This window comes from Pipistrellus hanaki (genome assembly GCF_964339955.1).
Source record: "Pipistrellus hanaki genome assembly, chromosome: 8".
Lineage (NCBI taxonomy): Eukaryota > Metazoa > Chordata > Mammalia > Chiroptera > Vespertilionidae > Pipistrellus > Pipistrellus hanaki.
In genome coordinates, this window is record NC_140510.1 from 28,551,139 (window position 1) to 28,572,140 (window position 21,002).

At 37.3% G+C, this 21,002-nt stretch overlaps 1 protein-coding gene across 2 annotated transcripts in view; it reads left to right on the forward strand.

The window, feature by feature from the left end:
• EPC2 (enhancer of polycomb homolog 2) overlaps positions 1–21,002 on the forward strand; it is a 107,143-nt gene that overhangs the window by 52,309 nt on the left and 33,832 nt on the right. For both annotated transcript variants that reach the window (XM_084893036.1, XM_084893037.1), the window contains exons 3-4: positions 15,620–15,765; positions 20,431–20,637. In XM_084893036.1, coding sequence (XP_084749162.1) covers positions 15,620–15,765; positions 20,431–20,637 — 353 coding nt within the window. The remainder of the gene's footprint in view (positions 1–15,619; positions 15,766–20,430; positions 20,638–21,002) is intronic.

Here is a 21,002-nt window from a genome sequence, read left to right on the forward strand (position 1 = left end):
TTCCTGAGGAAATAATCTCTAAGAGTTCTTCCCCTTTCCCCCCCCCCCTTTTTAAAAAAATATATTTTATTGATCTTTTATAGAGCGGAAGGGAGAGAGAGAGAGAGAGTTAGAAACATCGATGAGAGAGAGTCATTGATCAGCTGCCTCTTGCACACCCCCTTCTGGGGATATGCCCGCAACCGAGGTACATGCCCTTGACCTAAATCAAACCCGGGACCTTTCAGTCCCCAAGCCAACGCTCTATCCATTGAGCTAAACCGGTTTCGGCCCCTCCCCCCCCCCCTTTTTTTTCCTTCTTAAGGGTATTGCTATAGTGCTTAAGAAACAAAGTATGAATAACCTGATGTTAATGGGACATTGGAGCTCTGGTATTTATTTAGTTATTGACTGTTTTAACTTGAATCAAGTTATCTGATTCATATAGGTTTTAGATACTTCCACTGTGTGGGGGGAAATCATACCTACTTTATATGATTACATGAAAAAATAAAATGAAATATTATTATAATAACCACTGATTATTTGACATGTTTCTACCCCCTACAAACATCTAACCAGGTGCCACAAAACCATAACCACATCTGCAAAACTCTAGGCAAGAGCCAGTGAAGTCTAGATTTAGAGAACCACGTTTTGAACAATTTTAGTATTTTGTAACTGACTAGATAAGAGAAGATGAGAGAGAACAGAATTGAACATAATTAACTGTCCAACTGTGGAATGTGGAAATTGAATATGTTTAGGTGTGGTTCCATAATCTCATGCTAATGAAACATATGGAATATTTATGATTAGTCAAATATTGTTAGTTTATGTTTTACTTTATTTCATATCCATGAAAACTATATGAAATATCGTTAAAATTATTTGCTCTATTTTACAAGTGATTGTAATGGTCTGTTATAAATACAGAGCGGTTTAGGAACATGTTCCTAAGACCTTGTAACTAGGGGAGCCAGAATTTGAACTAGGCAGTCAAACTTCAGAATTCCTGCTTTCTCCTCCCCCTAGTTTTATGGAGCTGCTAGAGTCCCAGTGGATGAAAGTCATGCACAGGTAGGGTCCTTAGGCCTGGCCAGCAATCAGGGCCCGTATGTGGGGGCGTCTGGTGGGACAATCCAGGGACTCCCACTGGCACCTGCCTTGGAAGTGACCAGCAGGGCTGTCGGTGGACAGCACTGCATGCTTGTCAGCCTATCCCACCTTGCCCCTCGATTTCTCTGCCACCACTGCCAGTTGCCTCCCTCTGTGGGGCACCCGGTTGGGCAATCAGGGGTTCCCCACTGGCAACTGCCTTGGTTGGGGCCTGCGGGCTGGGGGCAGCTCCTGCGTTGAGTGCCTCTGGTGGTCAGTGCATGTCGTTCCACTGGTGGTTCAGTTCCGCTGTTTGGTCTATTTGCATATTAGGGTTTTATATGTATAGATAATTGGAAGTTTGGACCTTTGGAATGTCTTCATCCAGTTTGCCCTCTCCTCACCCCTAGTAACCACAAATCTGATCTTTTATTATTAGTTTGGGGTGTTTTTTTTTTGTTTTTGTTTTTTTAAGATTTCACATTTAAGTGAGTTCCTACTGTACTGTTTGAATTATTTCACTTAGCATAATGCCTTCAAGGTTCAACCATGTTGTCACAAATGGGATTTTCTTTCTTTTTTTTGGATGAATAATATTCATTATATGTATATACCACAAATTCTTTATCCATTCATCTGTCAGTAGACACTTAGGTTATTTTCATGTCTTGGCTATTCTAAATACTACTGTTGAACATAAGAGTGCAATTATCTTTTCAACATAGTATTTTTGTTTGCTTTGAATTTATTCCCATAAGTGGGATTGATTCCTGGATCATATTGTATGTAGTTCTGGTTTTAGTTTTTTGAGGAAGCTCCATACTATTTTTCATGGTGTCTGTACCCATTTTCATTCTGATCATCAGTACACAGGGTGTTTTTGTTTTTTTTTCCTCAGTTTTCTTTTTTCTTTTTTTTTATCTTTATTTTTTATTCATTTACCTATTGAAGGACATCTTGCTTGTTTGCTTCCAGTGTGGGGTGATTATAAAAAGAACTGCTCAGTATTTTTGCAGGTTTTTGTATTATATCTCCTTTAAGTATTTACGCTTTATTATTATATAGTGCCCTTCTTTATCCCTGATAACTTTTCTTTCTCTGAACTTAGCTCTGTGTGAAACTATCATAGCTACTCCCACTTTCTTTTGATTAGTGTCAGCAGGATGTATCTTTCTCCATCCTTTTAATCTATATGTGTCTTCATATTTAAAGTGGGGTTATTGGTAGATAATAAGTTGGGTCTTGTTTTTTGAGCCATTCTATTTCCTTTAATTGCTGTAGTTATACTATTGATGTTTAATGCAATTATTGATATAGTTCGATTTATAGATATAGTACCATGTTTGTTACTGATTTCTATTTATTTGCTTGTTCTTTGCCTTTTATTTTTCCTTGAATATTTTATATGCTAATTTTTTTCTGTCCTTTGTTAGCATATCACTGTATGTTTACAAGTAATCCAAGTTCACTTCCAAGTAACACTATATCACTTTCTGGGTAGTGCATCTACCTTATAAAAACAAAACATTTCTGATTCCTTCCCCTTGTTCCTTGTATCGTTGCAGTCATTACTTTTGCTTATTCATAAGCATATGTAATCAGATCAAATATTATTTTGCATAAATTGTTATGTGTTAGATCAGCAGACTTGTGACCTGAAACTCGAATGAATGAATAAATAAGCTACAATAAAATATTTTTCAATTCTTAAAACTACTGTCTTTACATTTCAGAGGACAATATAGTAATATCTACTTAGATCATTTTGTCTTCATGAAAGGGGAAAAAAATAATACAGTGAGACTTTTCTTAAAAAATGCTCTGATGATTCATAATTATTGTAATAAGCCATGATCTTAATCCTCAAGAAACATATCCATAGAAAAACCATTTGGGAAACTCTGAAACAGACTTCAAAACTTGTATTTTGGAAAATATCTAGAGGAGTTGGGGAAATAATTCATAGTGTTTTTTGTATACAATTCGTCCAATTTCAGTTTCCTCTAATTTATTATCATGCGTTACTGTGGTACCTGTGTCAAAAATAAGAAACCATTACATTACTATTAACTAAAACCCAGAGATTACTCTTGATTTCTCTCAGTGTAGTTCTAATTTGGATTTCTTGTTATGAATTAGGTTGATTGTCTTTTTTTATGTTTAGTTGCCATTAGCATTTTTATCCCTGAACTGTTAACTGTTTTTTGCCCGGGTGTCTATTGAGTTGTTATAAAATAAACATAATTAGAGGGAGAATAAAAGGATCATTATCTTCACACACCTTACTTTAAAAAAAAAATGTTTCTATTGATTTTTAGAGAGAGGGAAGGGGGAAAGAGGAGAAAGAAACATATATGAGATTATTTTTACTTTTTTAAATATTTTATTGTAGCTTATTTATTCATTCATTCATTAGAGTTTCAGGTCACATCAGTTGGCTGCTGCATGCCCCCTGACCTCTTGGTGCATGTGCCCTGACCTCTTGGTGCATGGGTCTGTGCTCAACCACTGAGTTATACCAGCCAGTCCACACACCTTTAAAAAAAAAAAAAAAATCACTACTGTATTGCATTCCTTGGGTCCTGTCTAATATAATTAAGGTCTATCCCCTCTGTAATGATGAAAATCTCTACCTGAAAAATTCAGAGAATTCACTTACCCACTCTCATAGTCTGTGTTGTAATCATTGCTACTAATTTTTGCCAGTAATGCTTGTTATTTATATCAAATGTTGATTCTTCAAAGGGAGAAATAAATGTTAGTTGGCTGGTCAGCAAAAGCACTAATAGTATTTATAGTATAAACCTGGAGGTTTTTTTTTTTTAGTCAAGTAGAGCAACTTGAATCACTGTGTGATCTTGTGGAAAGTGGCCTTGGACTCCTCTGTACTTCCTGTATCTGTATATTGGGGAGGGAGTGTAAGGAAGGTCTCTGGCCAAGTCTTATTACTGTAGGAAATCTCAGAGAATCAAAAGTGAAGGTTTGCATTCTTGACTCTCAACATCAATGATCTCTTGGTACAATATTGAGAACTGCTTGGCTTGGAGGCTATCAGAACCTTGGAGAGCTCCAAATAAAAGAGGATATGGTATTGGGTTGCTTCTGAACTTTGATAGACACTTGCTTGTCAGTAACTATTTTTTAAAGTCATGTGAAGCCTGAGAAAAATATTTATAAGTTTTATTTATTTTTAAAATATTTTTATTGCTTTTTAGAGAGAAGAAGGGAGAGGGAGAGACAAAGAAAAATATCCATGTGAGAGTAGAACATTGAGCCACAACCTGGGCATGTACCCTGACTGGGAATTGAACCAGCAACCGTTTGGTGCACAGGATGATGCTCAGCCAGCTGAACCATAGTCAGGGCAACTTACAAATTTTAAAATTTCAGCCAGTGTATCTTGTTTTAGACATAAGTAAAGATTATAATATTTTAAGAGCAAGGACTTGTGTTTAGATCAGAGGTCCTCAAAACATTATCCAACATAACTTGGGAACTTGTTAGAAATGCATATTCACAAGCCCTTTCCAGATCTACTGAGTCAGAAGTGTGTGCTCAAGCTCAGTAATTGATTTACAAGCCAAGCAGATGATTGTGGCGAATGCTAAAGTTCAAAAAACACTGGTTTAAAGGTTTAAAGGCTTTGATGATACTTGTGTCAAGGAGAGACTTCTGAGCCTTTGTCAAGTCCCATGGTTAAGAAGTATATGGGATCTTAGGAAGATGCTTTATTCAAACTGCTTCCGAGTTCATGATTCTGCCTAGTCAGAGCCTACTTCAGTGAACACTAGGTTTCATGTAACTAGGTCTAGATGTGCAATATGGAAAACCATTTAACTCTGCTTTTTTTTAATCTTCACCGGAGAATATTTTTTCCATTGATCTTTAGAGAAAGTGAAAGGGAGTGAAGGAGAGAGAGAGAGAAGAAAAAAAAGAAACATCAATGTGAGAGAGACACAGGGACTGTTTGCCTTCACACATGCCTGACTGGGGTTGGGCATGGAACCTGCAACCATGATATATGCCCTTGGCCAGGAATTGAACCAAGAACCCTTCAGTTCATGGGCCAATGCTCTAACCACTGAACAAACCAGCCAGGGTTAACTCACTAACACTGCTTTTTTAAAATAAATGTGTGTGTTTGTCTATTATACATGTTGTACTTGAGGTATCGTCAGTGGGTTCATAAAATTAATAAACATAATATTGTTGTATGAGAAAGGAAGTGCAGCCAAAATCGGTTTGGCTCAGTGAATAGAGCGTCGTACTGTGGACTGAAGGGTCCCAGGTTCGATTCCGGTCAAGGGCATGTGCCTTGGTTGCGGGCACATTCCCTGTTAAGGGATGTGCAGGAGGCAGCTAATCGATGTTTCTCTCTCATCAATGTTTCTAACTCTATCCCTCTCTTCCTCTCTGTAAAAAATCAATCAAATATATTAAAAAAAAAAAAAAAAAAAAAGCGAGAGAGAGAGAGAGAGAGAGAGAGAGAGAGAGAAGAAAGAAAAAAAAGGAAGTGCGGAGTTGGAGATGAGATAGACCAGCAAGAACACCAGTTCTTTTAGTGATACTGTTGAAAGCCATCACAACTCATGACGTTGACATTTCAGCCTCGCAGCAAGACCCTGGTGGTCCTGTGTTTCTATGTGCTTCATATTTCATGTTATTTGGCCAGAGCCTTAGCACTGGCCCACACACTACTCTTGAAGTTTCAAGAACATAACTGATTCAGTTAAATAACAATCCCAAGGTAAAAGTCTAATAGGTGACTACCCACTTAAATTCAGAGCCTGCTCTTCTGTCCAAAGCCACTGAAACCTGATATCTCCCTTCATGCATCCCTGAGTTCCCAATATGCCTGCCATTTTCTTACTGGTGGCCATAGATTCACATGAATGGAATTCCTGCTAAAAGTGTTTCAACCAATCAATACCTGCCAACAAGGTCAGTCAGGAGGCTTCTGTTAAGCCCCCTGAATTGGTCAGCATAGGTTATGCGCTCATTTCTAGATTTAAACAATATTCAGTTACTATTCTCACCTTATTCTTAAGAGGCAAGGGAAGAGCATACAAATAAAAGGTCCTACTGCAGGGAATTAGGGTTGCTTGTAAACATTTTATTAACCAGAATTTGGCTGCTTAACTTCTGGGTCTAGCTCACCCTGCATTCTTGTATAACTTCATAACTGAATCAGAACTAGATGGTCTTACCTGGCCAAGGGATGATTGGAACTGTCACCTGGAGCTGTCCTTCTCAGAACAAAGAGCACTTCGTGAATTTCTGATGGCAATGCAGTGATGTTTGTGGCTGACTCTTTAGTGCAAAGTTCAGAGGGGGAAATAATTTTTTAAACCAAGATAAGGAGAATCTGAAATGCTGGAAGAGGCAAGGTCTGTTTGCCTGGAACCCTGTCTGTGCCTATGTATGTAGCACTAACAGTACCCTCCAGCCCCATGGGAGGTTTGAAATGGTTTGGCCACTCTTGGGCATTAATGGCTAAACGAGATCCTGAAGAGGAGCCTGAGGACAAAAGAAGTAAGAGTTAAATGTAACAAGAAAATGCAGATAACAAGGGGCCATTTGGCAGGTCTCTGGTTGACACCCCAATGGACATACTTACATTCACTTGCTTAAACATAAAAGGAAACAAACTTTTTCAGGAGAAAAAACTACCCTGTAGTATTTCAAAACAGTGTTCTCTCACAGTCTTCCTTTGCCATTTTAAACCCATGCCATATGAGCACAAACCTACCCTGTCCAGTGAACTCTTAGAATGCTATCGTTAATACTTTCAAAGAAGAGCCTTTACTTCTCTGCCGATGGGGCTCAGTGGTTGAGTGTCCATCTCTTGAGCAGGAGGTCACAGTTCGATTCTTGGTTGGGGCACATGCCTGGTTTGCGGGCTTGATCCCTAGTAGGAGGAGTGCAGGAGGCAGCTGATCAGTGTTTCTCATCATTGATGTTTCTGTCTCTGAAATCAATAAAAACATTAAAAAAAAAAAAAAAAAGCCTTTACAAACAAGGTACACTTGTACCTCTGTTTTAATTTGTTGCCTTCATTAGAGGTATTGAGTATTGGCAAATACTTTCTAGAAGTTATACATTTAGGAAACATAAAGATGCATGAAAGTAGTGTAGTGGCTTTGTATAAAGATTGATTTTGCTTCTTTTTAAGAAATATTATTGCTAGTTCTTAGGTAAATATTGGAAATTTTCTAGACTTGAAATAACTTTAGGAAAATATTGTCTTTGTTTATTTTAACTTTTTTTTTTTTAACAAATGCCTAAGTATCTGATGCACTAGGTTCACAATAGCTTATTTTATAAGCATTTTAGTCAACAGGTAATTATTTTATCTGGAGATTATTTTGTATTATATTTGGTTATTATTGTAATTGATAAGCTTGAACCTTTAAGTCCAAAGTCAAAGAAAACAAGATTTTGATTTCTATATTTTTGTTCTTTTTAATTTTGAAAGAATTTTTTATTGCTGCTATTGTGATTAGAAAGATTTAATTGAACATCTGTGTGGCAAAGTATTGAGCTCTGAGTCAAAGCCCTCAAATCTGTGCTCCACTGAAGTCCTTGACAGGTCATGGTTTTCTGATCTGTAAGACAAGGTGTTTCTAGTTCTGCATTGTGTAACTTCTTATCCTCGTAAATTAACTCGTATGTTTGATCTTCACTTTAGCTTGCTTCTTTATTGCTATTTATCCTCACCCAAAGATATTTTTTTCATTGATTTTTTGATAGAGTGGAAGGGAGGAAAGGGAAGGGAGAGAGGGAAAAAGAGAAACATTGATGTGAGAGAGATACATTGATTGGTTGCCTCTGGCACATATTTGCCCAGGGCTGAGGATCAAACCTGCAATCCTGGAGAGTGCCCTTGACTGGGAATCAAACAAGATCCTGCCACTGCCAGCCCCTGCTCTAACCAATAAGCAACATGGGCCAGAGCTGTTTTTGTGTGTGTATGTGTTTTAAAAAAACAATGACCCTAGTAGTGGTATGCCAGAAAGAGAAAAGTTCACAGGAAGGAGTAGGGTAGGGGGAGTTAAATGGGGGGAAATTCAAAATGGATTCCAGTCGAAGCCGGTTTGGCTCAGTGGTAGAGCGAAAGGTCCCAGGTTCGATTTCGGGCAAGGGCATGTACATTGGTTGCGGGCACATCCCCGTTAGGGGGTGTGCAAGAGGCAGCTGGTCGATGTTTCTCTCTCGACGTTTCTAGCTCTCTATCTCTCTCCCTTCCTCTCTGTAAAAAATAAAATATATTTTTTTTAAAAATGGATTCCAGTAGTAAGAAAAAACTTAAAAAGATAAAAACTATTCAAGTTTTATTTTATGACATTGAGATTTTCACTTTTTAAGCATTGCTTCAGTAACCATATTTAGTTATATAATTTCCCTCCACACCTGGTGTTTTTCCACCAACATGAGAAGAGGGAATAATGTGATTAATTGAACATCTGGGTTCTGGTTTGTGACTGACTATCCTTAGGAACTATGAATTTTTAAGATTTTTACCTCTGTTTACTAGAGAAGAGATAGCTGCTATGTAATTTGAGTAAAGCTAATTGGAATCTGGATCTCTCAGCATATTTTTGTTTATTGTATTTTTCCTCTTGACAAGTTGCACATAATTTACAATTTTTTTAAGACTCAGTAGCACTTAAACTCGGCATCCCCATGCTTCCTTTCTGTTGTTAGTGCCTGGCATATTATAGATCCTCAATAATACAGGTAGAATTTAAGAGAAAAATCAGCTTGTAAGGAAAAAACTCTGAAAGTATAGGAAATGTCTCCATTCTCACTGCATTTTGTATCTTTGGCCTCTCTATTTTCTTTAATTCCTGTTTAGAAGACAAACAACTTCAGGTTAAAAATGTTCCTAATAAAAATGGAGTAATTTTGATAATACTACTATAAGCATTTAAATCAGAACTTGCCATTCTCATATAACTTTATCCACTTTTGAAACAGTTTTAAATCTGTTTTGCTTAGTTAGTTGCTATTTTAAGTCAGAGAAAATATGTATGTAGATGAATGAGTTTTTATGTTATTTTTTTAACTTAAAAGTAAAGGTAATTATTAGGGTGTGAGAGAAGTATCTGATAGATATTAACAAAAGGTAAAAAAAAAAAAAAAAAAAAAAGGTCAAGCAATGCATCCGTCTGCCCCTTCATTGGAAGTATACAAGATGAATTAGAAAGCCCTTTTTTTTTTTCCCTTGTTTTAAAACTTGATTATAATTTTTAACAACTTCTTTTTTTTCCCCCATAAGAACTGTCTCGGGTTTTATTGTTTTTGTTTTAATAGACTACTTTATTATCTGAACTATAATAAGATGGGAGGGAGGAGGTTGGCGTCTCTGGGTGTTGGTCTTCCTTAAATGGAATTCCAACTTATTTTCCAGCAACATGGTTACTAGCTTAGCCTCTTGAGCCACACTAGCCAGACCTTAAAGCAGTGCTCTTAAGAAACTTTCCCTGCTTTGGAGGAGGAACTCCTTCAGAAATTTTTATTCTTAATCACATTTCTCTTGAAAAAATTTTTTATTGTTTTTGTTTAAAATTTCCTCAGGAGTCAGCTTTGCCCCATGTGATTCAGGGGCATTGTGTAGTGGCACCTTTAGAATCCTTATGAATCATGGATTTATACATTTTTATTATGTTTCAATTTACTGCATTATTATCTTCATTGATACTCATATATACGACTGTCTTTGGTCAGTAGGAAAAAATGTTATTCAGTTTAACTTCTGAGTCTTGACATTGCCAGACCAAAAAGCAAGAAAACTAAGTTATTGGCTCACCTAGTACAGGGGTGGGGAAAAATAGGTTTACAGCTGTAATAAAAATAAAACAGTAATTAATAATACAAGAATAAACGGTGTTTCATGTACTCAAAACTGTAAACCTACATTTGCCATACCCTATATTTCCTGGCTCAGATCTGAAAGCATCTATTTCTCCATAGAGCTTTTGTTCCTTTCAGTGACAAATCATTTGGAGACTACAGTCAGGGCACTGGGTTGGCCATTGTCTCTTAAGACTTTTTAGTGGACCTCACTAGGAAATAGCTAATTAAAATTTTTTAAGATAAAATCTATCATGAGTTTATATAATATTTCTTACTCTAACTCAAGACAATAGTGTTTTAATCTATACGTTTACAACTTTTTTTCTCCCAAAGTTGAGCTAAGTCTTATTTTCAGGGGATGTCTTATCTTTCCATGTGCTAGGTCTTATTTTCGGAGGATGTCTTATTTTCGGGGAAACAAGGGTAGTACTGGGTCAGTGTAGTTATCCATGTGGAAAAACATGAAACTAAGAAATAAATATTAAAAGACAGTGTTAACATGTTTAAGGAGAAAAATGTGAGGATAACTTTTTGACCTAAAGTTAAAAGTTTTTTTAAGGCAAGAGCAGAAACCATAAAGGAAAGATTGCATTATAGTAAACCTTTAAATTTTCATACCACAAAAGAATCAAACAACAACAACAAAGGAGAAATAGATGCACTCCTTTTAGGCAAGTTGGAGTAAAAGGAAAACAGCATGGACTTCTCGATCCAGCAGACTTGGGTACAAATTGTCTGTGTGAGCTGGTGCAAAGTAATTAAATCACCTCTAAAATCTCAGTTTTGTTGTAAGCAAAATGAAGATACAGGTACCATGCCTTTCAGTATTCCATGAGGATTAGAGAAAATGTATATAAAGCATACATTTTAAGACAGTAGGAATTGCATCAGTGTTTTAAGCAATGTATATAAAGCATACATTTAAAGACAGTAGGAATTGCATCAGTGTTTAAAGCATTACTCATAATAAATTATGAGTAATTGTAATTTACAGTACTTTCAAGCAACAAGTGAATTAGGGTTTTATTAAGCTACTTAAAACTAACTGGAACTGTTTAAGGCTACAGACAGATCAAAGGAAAACAAATTTCTGCTTAAAACTTTGAAATATACTCTATTGACCCTTGTGGAAACATTTTTTACAAGGAATAAGTGTTTTAAACAATCACTTTTGATTGTAAGGTTGATGTTCATTCATGTAACTAAAGCAGAAAAGGTGGAATTAGTATAAGGATTATTAATGGCTGCAAACTGAAATTGGAATTTTTTACTATTTTCCTCTTAGTTTCTGTTACTTCACAACTTTGGTCTTCATGAACCGTATTGTAAGTGGAATCTTTTCACCTGTTGCTCCCATCATTAACAACCTCCTCCTCCTCCTCCTCCTCCTCCTCCTCCTCCTCCTCCTCCTCCTCCTCCTCCTTCTCCTTCTTCTCCTCCTCCTCCTCCTCCTCCCCTCCCTCCCTCCCTCCCTCCCTCCCTCCCTCCCTCCCTCCCTCTCTCTCTCTCTCTCTCTCTCTCTCTCTCTCTCTCTCTCTCGTTAAAAAGTACATATTTTAAAAATCGAAGTGATGCCTGTATCATTACATTTAGTTGAAAATTTTTTCTTCTAAAAAGGGCAGTATGTTCCCCATTCTGAGATTCAACTAACTTCAAATATTTTACTTCTTGGTGTTTTTTTGTGTATGTGTGGATTTTTTTGTTTTTGTTTGTGTGTGTGTTTTTTTTGGTGGTGGGGGGGTATTTATCTTTATATTTTTAAATAATAGGCTTATATAATGCTTTTCAAACTTTAAAAAAATAAATTATTTTTTTTACTTCTGCCTATTTAAAATTTACTTTTCTTCTCAGTATACTTTCCATGTTCCATATTTTGGCTATAGTTACATTATTAAATCATTATCCAATGTATGCAGTATTATCATTCTGCAAATATCAACAGTTTAATAAAAATTTCATATCCTTTCTTGTTTAGGTTTTATTTTCAAAGATGACTTTCTTATCTTTATATCTGCTTCCTCTTGTATGTACCTTTGGTTAAGTCACCACAAATTCTCCCACAGAAGTGAATAACTTTCTTAATATGTTCAAACAGTCAGATAATTTGTCAGTTTTTCTTCTTCCGTGGAAATTATTTTTTCTGGAATCATACATTATGTTGCTATATTCTGGACTGGTTGCTTTTAGGCTTATTGCTTGGTTATCATCCATTATCTTGGGAATTTCTTTGCTTTTCTCATGTGTTCATTTCCCCATTTCCTAGATTCCATGCTTTCTTCCTTTTGGACTTACTCCATTCTAATGGAGCACACCTTCTGATAGCTTTCTAAGAAAGGGTGCATGGAAGGTAAAAATGTTTGAGACCATGCATGTCTGAAATTATCCTTATTCTAGCCTCATACTTTATTGATAGTTTTGCTGGGTAGAAAGTTTTGAGTTGAATACCTTTATCCTTCATAATTTTGAAAATTGATTGTGCTATTGTGTTGCTATTGAGAAATCTGCTCTTCTTTACTTTTTGCTATTATAGTTTTAAACTTTAATTTTTTAATGTCTAAGTGTATCCTGTTTCTGCTCTTTATTTTTCTAATTCTATATACAATAATAAAGGGTTAATATGCAAATTGACCAAACAGCCAAACAATTGGTCGCTATAACACGCACTGACCACCAGGAGGCAGGCGGTCAATAAGGAGCTGTCCCCTGGTAGTCAATGTGCTCCCACAGGGAAAGCACCACTCAGCCAGAAGCCCTGAGCCGGGTGCATGGCTGGCAAGGCTCCTGCCTCCACAACAGCACTAAGGATGTCTAGCTACCAGGCTTAAGCCCGCTCCCTGGCCGTCAGACATCCCTGGAGGGCTCCCGGAATGCAAGAGGGCAAAGGACAGGCAGAAGGACACATCCCCGAGTACACGTATTTTGTGCACTGGGCCTCGTGTGTGTGTGTGGTAAAAAATACATAGAGAAGAAGGGAGAGAGAGAGAAATACCCACCAGCTGTCCTTTCTCAAATATTTAGATTATTTGACTGTCCATATTTGAGTAAGATCATTTATCTAATGTTGTTTGTGGGCAATTGGTCTATTTTCCCAAAAAGAAAGAATTCCGTTTCATTCCTGGATAGCTGACTTTTTGTTTTGGGGGTGGGAATGAGATAGTGGGGTGGCAGTGGTGGGAGAGTTCATGTTCAACCTGTAGACTTTCACTTAATCTTCTTTGGTATGGAGCCAGTACCTTCCTTCAGCATGCCTTGTACTCCAGGGTCCACTGGCTTTCTGGATTAATCTTTACAAATTAAGCCTTCAGACTTCTACCATTATTAATAAAAATGGAGTTGAAATTCCTCAACAGACAATCTGATACTTACCCCTTGAATTAGACAAACTTGCCTCACCACTGGCTGGCCACTGGCAGAGCATATCTCCAAATATCGGGGTAAAATCAGCCCCATTGTGGGTGGTCAACTCACAACTATAAACCTACTTTTGCCCCACCCTGTATCTATAATAATAAAAGCATAATATGCTAATTAGACCAGACGTCCTTTGACGACCTTCTGGACAAAGCCAGGGCTGCGAGGGAAGCCCAGGTCCCATGTGCCTGAAGGAAGCCGGTGCCAACAGCCGTGGGAAGGAAGGCCCATTCTTGAATGAATTTTGTGCATTGGGCCTCTGGTATCCAAATAAAAGGCAATCTAAAGGACTTTGAAAGGTCCTTTTAACTTGAAGTAATCTCTCTCTCTCTCTCCCTCTCTCTCTCTCTCTCTCTCTCTCTCTCTCTCTCTCTCTTCCTGTCTCTTTCTGTCTCTCTTTCTGTCTCTCTCTCTCTCTCTCTCTTTTTTTTTTTTCGGTGGTCTGCTGGCTGCTGGGCCACCAATAGAGAAGCAGTCTGAAGGCAATGTGCTCTGACCCCTGTATAGAACCCCAGGGCAGGCCCCACCCCAGCAGCTCATATCTAACTTCCTACCTAACAATCCCACTTCTGGAGAACTATTACCAGTAATCCTTTAAAAATATTTTGTGCAACCCTGGCCAGTTTGGCTCAGTTGATTGGAGTGTTTGTTCCTTACACCTAACATTTGTGGGTTCAATTCACAGGTCAGGGCACATACCTATATTGCAGGTTTTATCCCTGGTCAGGGCCCATATGATATTCTTTCTCACATCAATGTTTCTCTCTCCCTTCCCCTCTTGCTAAAATAAACAAACATATCCTTGGGTGGGGATTCAAAATAATAAAAATAACAAAATATTCTGTGTATTTATAAAATTATACATACTCATATACTCCTTTTGTTAAAAAAGATAGCTTAGTACACTATACAATATTCTGTACTTTAGGCACCCCTCCCCTCCCAGTATTTTTATTGAGTTTTAGAGAGAGAAAGAAAATCATCGATGTGAGCAGACATTGATCCCCGCACCGGGATTGAGTCCAAAACCTGGGCATGTGCCTTGACTGGAAATAAGCCAGCAAGCTTTCAGTGTAAGGGATGATGCCCGGTGAATGAATTACACTGGCTAGGGCTGTACCTTAGATTTTTTACTCAATGTTCATAAAGATTGGTTTCATTGCATATAAATACACATACGTCATTGTCATTTAATCTTAGGGCATCAGTTTATGTACAAACCATCATTTATTGCTCTAGTCCATTGCTTGTTTTATATTTTTTATTTCTCATAGTGTCACATCTAAAACTCTTATTTCTATGTCTTTGTCTCTGTGTAAGTTTATCGGATAAATTCCTACAATAGAAATTAAATGTAAATATCAGTTTATAATTTACTTTTTCACAGTGCTCGAGAAGGCCTCCTTCCCCCATTCTTTCCAAAGTAGTTTATCAAAGCTGCGTTGGTGGTATAGTGGTGAGCATAGCTGCCTTCCAAAGTAGTTTACCATCAAGTTTTAGATCTTAGTCTAATAAGTAAAATATACCATTGTTACTGTATTTGCACTAATTTAGTCAGGTTTATGATTTCTGAGCTTGTACCTTTCCATACAAGATTTTGCCCTTACATTTTTTTATAATATTTTATGTGTTTTATTTTTTACTATAAAATTTGATAAATATATCATTTGGTATGATGGCAGGAATCAAACTTAATTTTTAAAATATATTTTTATTGATTTCAGAGAGGAAGGGAAAAAGAGAGAGAGAGAAGCATCAATGATGAGAGAGAATCATCGATGCTGCCTCCTGCATGCCCCCCACTGTGGATCAAGTCCCTGACCAGGAATTGAAGTATGACCTCCTGGTTCAGTGGACACTCAACCGTTGAGCAACACTGCCCTGGACAAACTTAATTTTTTAAAGATAATTAGTCTTTCATGCCAGCTCCTCCCCTTTTAAATAATCGGTTTTGTCCTTAATGATTTTAAATGCCATTTTCATTATATTTTGTACTTGAGTTTATTTCTGTATTCTTAATTTTGTTTCACAGATTCTCATTGTGCTACTACATTAACATGTCAATAAATATTTATATTTTTGTTGCTTTTAGTAAACTTTAAAACGTATATAAATTAAAATTTTATATTTTCATTCTTCCCTTTGTCTTTGAAGCCAGTTTATAGATGTCTGCTCATGAGCCCATCTTTGGTCAATGCTTTATAGTTTAAGAGTATTCTGTGGTCATATGTAAACAATTTTTCCTGATTTGAACACTTTTTCTTTTCTTTTCTAGCCTTTAATCTAGACAACGAGCAACCAGATTATGATATGGATTCAGAAGATGAGACCTTATTAAATAGACTTAACAGAAAGATGGAAATTAAGCCTTTGCAATTTGAAATTATGATTGACAGACTTGAAAAAGCCAGTTCTAATCAGGTACTGTACATTGTAAAAATGTCTTTTGTCTTATAATTAATCCAATTAGTAGCTTTATTTTACATTTTCTTTAGACTTAAAATTATATTGCATTTTACTGTCTTTTGAATTTCTCTTCCTCACATCCTAGAATTTCTATTTATAATATTTCTTAAACTGAATATGTAAGCATAATTTCTTTCTTTGGGAGTATAAAGAGTACTGTTCTGACATTTTTATTGTTTGGATATAAAATAGTACTACTTACAATATTATAATGTCTTTTTGATCCTTTTCATAGGGCTATCTTTTTAGTGCCTCAGTAACTAAATTGGCTTGTTTGGGTCTCTAAGGCAAGCATCTCATACCAAGTCTTGCTCAGTTGCTCAGATTTATATTAAGGTACTCCTATTTTAAATTATTTTAGAGTTATTTATGTATTAAAATTTTAAGTGAAGGAAAAATTATTCATAAAGAAGTGAATTTTCCTTAGTGAGACAGTCTTTATTTGGTATACAGAATTTACATTGGTATGGTCTTTCTGAAAAGTAATTAGGTAGCATATGTCAAGTATAAAATGTTTATACCTTTTGATTTAGGAATCATACCTCTAGGAGTTGTTCTCAAGAATAATTAGTGAAAATATCAAAGATTTTTAAATAGTGATGCTCAGAGTAACTTACAGACTGTTTTTATTGTGGAATAGCATACAGTCATTCAAAATTATTAGTTCATTAGAGGCCCAGGGCATGAATATTCATGCATTGGAGCAGGGGGTCCCTCAGCTGGGCCTGCCCCTTCTCACAGTCCAGGAACACTCAGGGAAGGGAGGCAACCCGGCAATCAGGGAAAGGCGACCCCCCCATCACACCTCTGCTGCTGCCATGGCCAGCAGCACAAGCCTCGGCCGGCCCTGGTTATCTGAGCCTCAGGCAGCCACCATCCGAGGCTTGCCAGCACCTCAGGCCAGCTGGGGGACTGAGAGGACTGGGGGACTCCAGAGGCAGGTGTGTGGAGTGGCCAGGGCTGCCTGGGGTTGGGCCGGGCCTTGCCACATGCCTGCCCACCCTGGTGGGGCTGAGGGGACTGGGTGTTGCCATTTTGTGGCTGTGGTCACTGCCATCTTTGAGGGCAGGGCAGTAGCATATTCCCTCCTATTGGCTGTCATCTTTGTGATGGCATAAGGATCAATTAACATAGTCCCTCTTTATTAAATAGGATTTTATAATTAGCCATTTCAAAACCATGATACCAAATTGTTTAAATGGAAATGAGTTTTATTTAAAGTTTTAAATTTATACTTGTGCATAGAATAAAGAACAAGAAAGTCCAACAAAATGGCAGCAATAATTTTATTTAAGTTATAGAATTATTGGTGTGTTTTTTTTTCATTCTGTTTTCCAATTTTACTATAAACATGTGTTGATATTGTAATTAGATTTTTTAAAAACTAACTTTTAAAACAAATGTTGGTATACTTGTGTGATATATTAATATAAACTTTTATATTGTAAAGTGACTTTGCTCGTATTTAGCCTTTCTACCAATCTCCTCCCAGGTCTTGCCAGTCTGGTCGCCCCTAACTGCCCTCTGCTGCCAGCCTGGTTGCCCCCAACTGCTCTCCCCTATAGGCCTGGTCCCCCACAACTGTCCTCACCGTCAGGCCTGATCTTCCCTAACTGCCCTCCCCTGCTGGCCAGGTCACCCCTAACTGCCCTCCCCTGCCGACCTGGTTACCCCTAAATGCTCTCCCCTGCAGGCCTGGTTCCCTCCAGCTGCCCTCCACTGCTGGCCCAGTCACCCCTAACTACCCTCCCCCCCTTGCCAGCCTGGTTGCCCCTAACTGCCCTCCCCTGCAGGCCTGGTCCTCCCGAAGTGCCCTCCCCTGCAGGCCTGCCCCCCCCCCCCTCAGTTGCCCTCCCCTGCAGGCCTGATCACCCCCAACTGCCCTCCCTTGAAGGCCTGGTTCCCTCCCAATTGTCCTCCCCTGATTGCCCACAACTGCCCTCCCCTACTTGCCATCTTGTGGTGGCTATTTTTTGTCCACATTGGGGGGGGGGGGGCCATCTTGTGTGTTGGAGTGACAGTCAATTTGCTTATTACTCTTTTATTAGATAGGGTGTTTGTTTGTGGGTTTTTTTAAACAATTTTAGGCTCAGTCAGTCTTTTGGTATTTTTACTGTTTTCCGTGGTTGCTCAGAAATTACAGTGGCCAAAATTATATTAGAAATCTTCACCTCTTTGTTCTTTAATATGCTTTTTTTCATTCAGTCAGTAATATTTATTAAGTGCTCAGCTGAACAGGAGAGGTGACACAAGTTCTCAAGTTGTGGAGCTTATTTTCTAAGTAGGGACCAGATAAACAAAAAGCACTTAAATAATACAATTAGCTATACACATACATCATCATTATCTTATTTTAGTTCTCTTTGCTCAGTGACAAGCTTGCGTGGGTGACCAGGCCAGCAGGGGAGTTAGTGAGGAATGACCAAACGACTGAACAGCAGTGGGGCGACCAGGCCATTGTGTATTGAATTCTTATGACCTGAAATACAAAGAGGGTACTTAACCAGGCAGAAGGAAATTTCTAGCAGGAGCAGAAAGCATCAGAGAAGGAAATCCGTGGGAGTGTTTTAATTCCCTAATGCCTCTTGCAACAGGATAGTGTTATTTTGATAGTATTATTATATAAGACACTCACTACCGCTCTGCTGTTTGATGGAAAGAATTCGATCCTTCTCCCCAGCCTAAGATTAGATTAAATTTTTTATTTACTGAGTGAATGTTGTAAAATTTTTATCAGAAGCAGAATGACCAAACAGTTCAAGCACATGTAGCATAACCACAGCATTGTTTGCCTTGTTCCCCGGAGCACACGAGAGCTGCTAATGATGCTGTGATGCTGTCAGCGTGAGGGGGAATTTCATCACATCCATAATGCTTGATTCTTATTCTGCCACTGTCCTTGTAGACTTTGGGGGCACAAATCACCATTCCAGAGAACTTCAACCAAAGTTTAAAAAAAAAAAAAGTGTCCATTTAAAGTTGATGTTTGGAAATATTGATTCTTTTCATTTGGTCTCATGTTCCAGCCTCTAGCCCTTCACTTGAAAGACAAAATTGCTCAGCTTCTCAGATGCATTTAAGCTAACTCTGCTGAGACCTTGAATAAACCAAAGAATGGCCACTTAAAATTTTAATGCAGTTGTTACATGGACTAGAATACTTGAGTTCACATTGTCAGTGTATTTTCTTTCTGTGGTCAAACTATCTTGGCAGCCAAATTATATAAGAAACCAACGAATGAGCCCTAGTAATCACTGTCATAGGATTAGAAGTCCAAGTGATCATTACATTATTCTATAAAGTTATACCCATACTAGAGGCCCAGTTTACAAAATTTGTGCACTGCAGGGGAAGGGAGCATCCCTCAGCCTGGCACCCTTCTCTAATCAGGGACCCTTGAGAAATGTCCAGAACCACTGGCTCCTAATTACTTTCCTGCCTGCCTGCCTGATCGCCCCCTAACTGCCCCCCCTGCTGCCTGGTATCCTCCAACTGCCCCCCTGCCAGTTTGATTGCCCCCCAAGTGTCCAAAAGGAAGTCGGATGTTGGAAGATATATGGTCACCTGGTCTAAATAGCATATTACCCTTTTATTAGTATAGATAAGTCAGATCATACTAGATTTTTATTTGATGCATCATGCCTTCCTTAGATGACTTCATAAAAACACCAGATCAATTCATATTTGGATCTTATAATTTGAGTGAGAAAATTTTGCCCTTCGTTTCATAAAGAGCAAGGAAACATATGACTAAGCAAATTTTTACAAACATTAGTTTGAGATTTGTTTGCAATATACTGGCTGCATGATAAAGGAGTATATCCCTGAGATACTAATGACAGAGTTACTACAGAAACCATCATAGGACACTGTCACATAACAGAAGGAGTGTTGAGAACAGAAATTATCTAGAATATAACCAGCTTGGATAGAGGAATTGCTTTTAACTGTACTTGGTACAAAAAATTTAAAATTACAGGGTGTTGAAACTTCTGGAAATGTGCTAAAAATTTTCCTTTTGTAATTTTGAAACAGGCATTATATATTTAGTTACAATATATAAGGACATATAAGGTTGGGCAAAAGTAGGTTTACAGTTGTGAATACATGAGTTTACTTCTTGTATTATTTATTGCATTATTTTCCATACAAACAATTGTAAACCTACTTTTGCCACAACCTGTATTTATCTTTTACTTTGGAGAGGGAGAAAAAGAAAGCTTTATCTTGCAGTTTTTGTTGATAAATACACAGAAAAAAAAGTTAAACTATTGAAAATTAGTGGATACTCAAGTGTGTAGAATCATAGAATATTAGAATTTTGAAGGACCAAAGTTGTCTTCTAGTTCAAGACTTACCTGAGGCATAAATCTATTGTCTTCCCAACTATCATTCATCCAAGCTTCTTAAATATTTTAAGTGGTGATACTCCCTACCTATCAGGGCAAAATATAAATTTTCATTTAAATCTCCTATTAATAAGTCCTTTGATTGAATTGAATTGTGTTATCTGACATCATGATATCTTATCACATTTTTTACCAAATATATAATTTTAACTTTTTTTTATTTCTCTTTTTCAAGCATTGTAGTTGATAATATGTAATTTTTTAAATTTAGCTTGTAACACTTCAAGAAGCAAAACTGCTGCTAAACGAAGATGATTACCTTATTAAAGCAGTATATGACTACTGGGTGAGAAAACGTAAAAACTGCAGGGGGCCATCCCTCATCCCCCAGATAAAACAAGAGAAAAGAGATGGCTCTACTAACAATGACCCTTATGTTGCCTTTCGGAGGAGAACAGAGAAAATGCAAACTCGAAAGGTAATGTTTAAATTTGAATTAATTGAATGTACCTTAATAGTATTTAAGACAAGTATTTTTTTTCTGCTAACAATTTGAATAATTTTCAATACTTTGAAAATAAAGAGACAATATGATATTGTTGAACTTTATGTTAGATATCCCGCTTTTCAGTAGATTTTATTGATAACTGTATACAGTTTTTTTCTAATCCCATGCCCCTTATAAATCTATTGATCATACCAGTTTAGACTTGCAGTTGAAGTGATATAAGGAATTATATGTCTTTATGTACCTTGGACATTTTTGATCTCTTCAGTAAACTATGACAATCTGTACATATTCTTTATTTGGGAAGCCCAAGAACTCACAGTTCCTTTGAAACC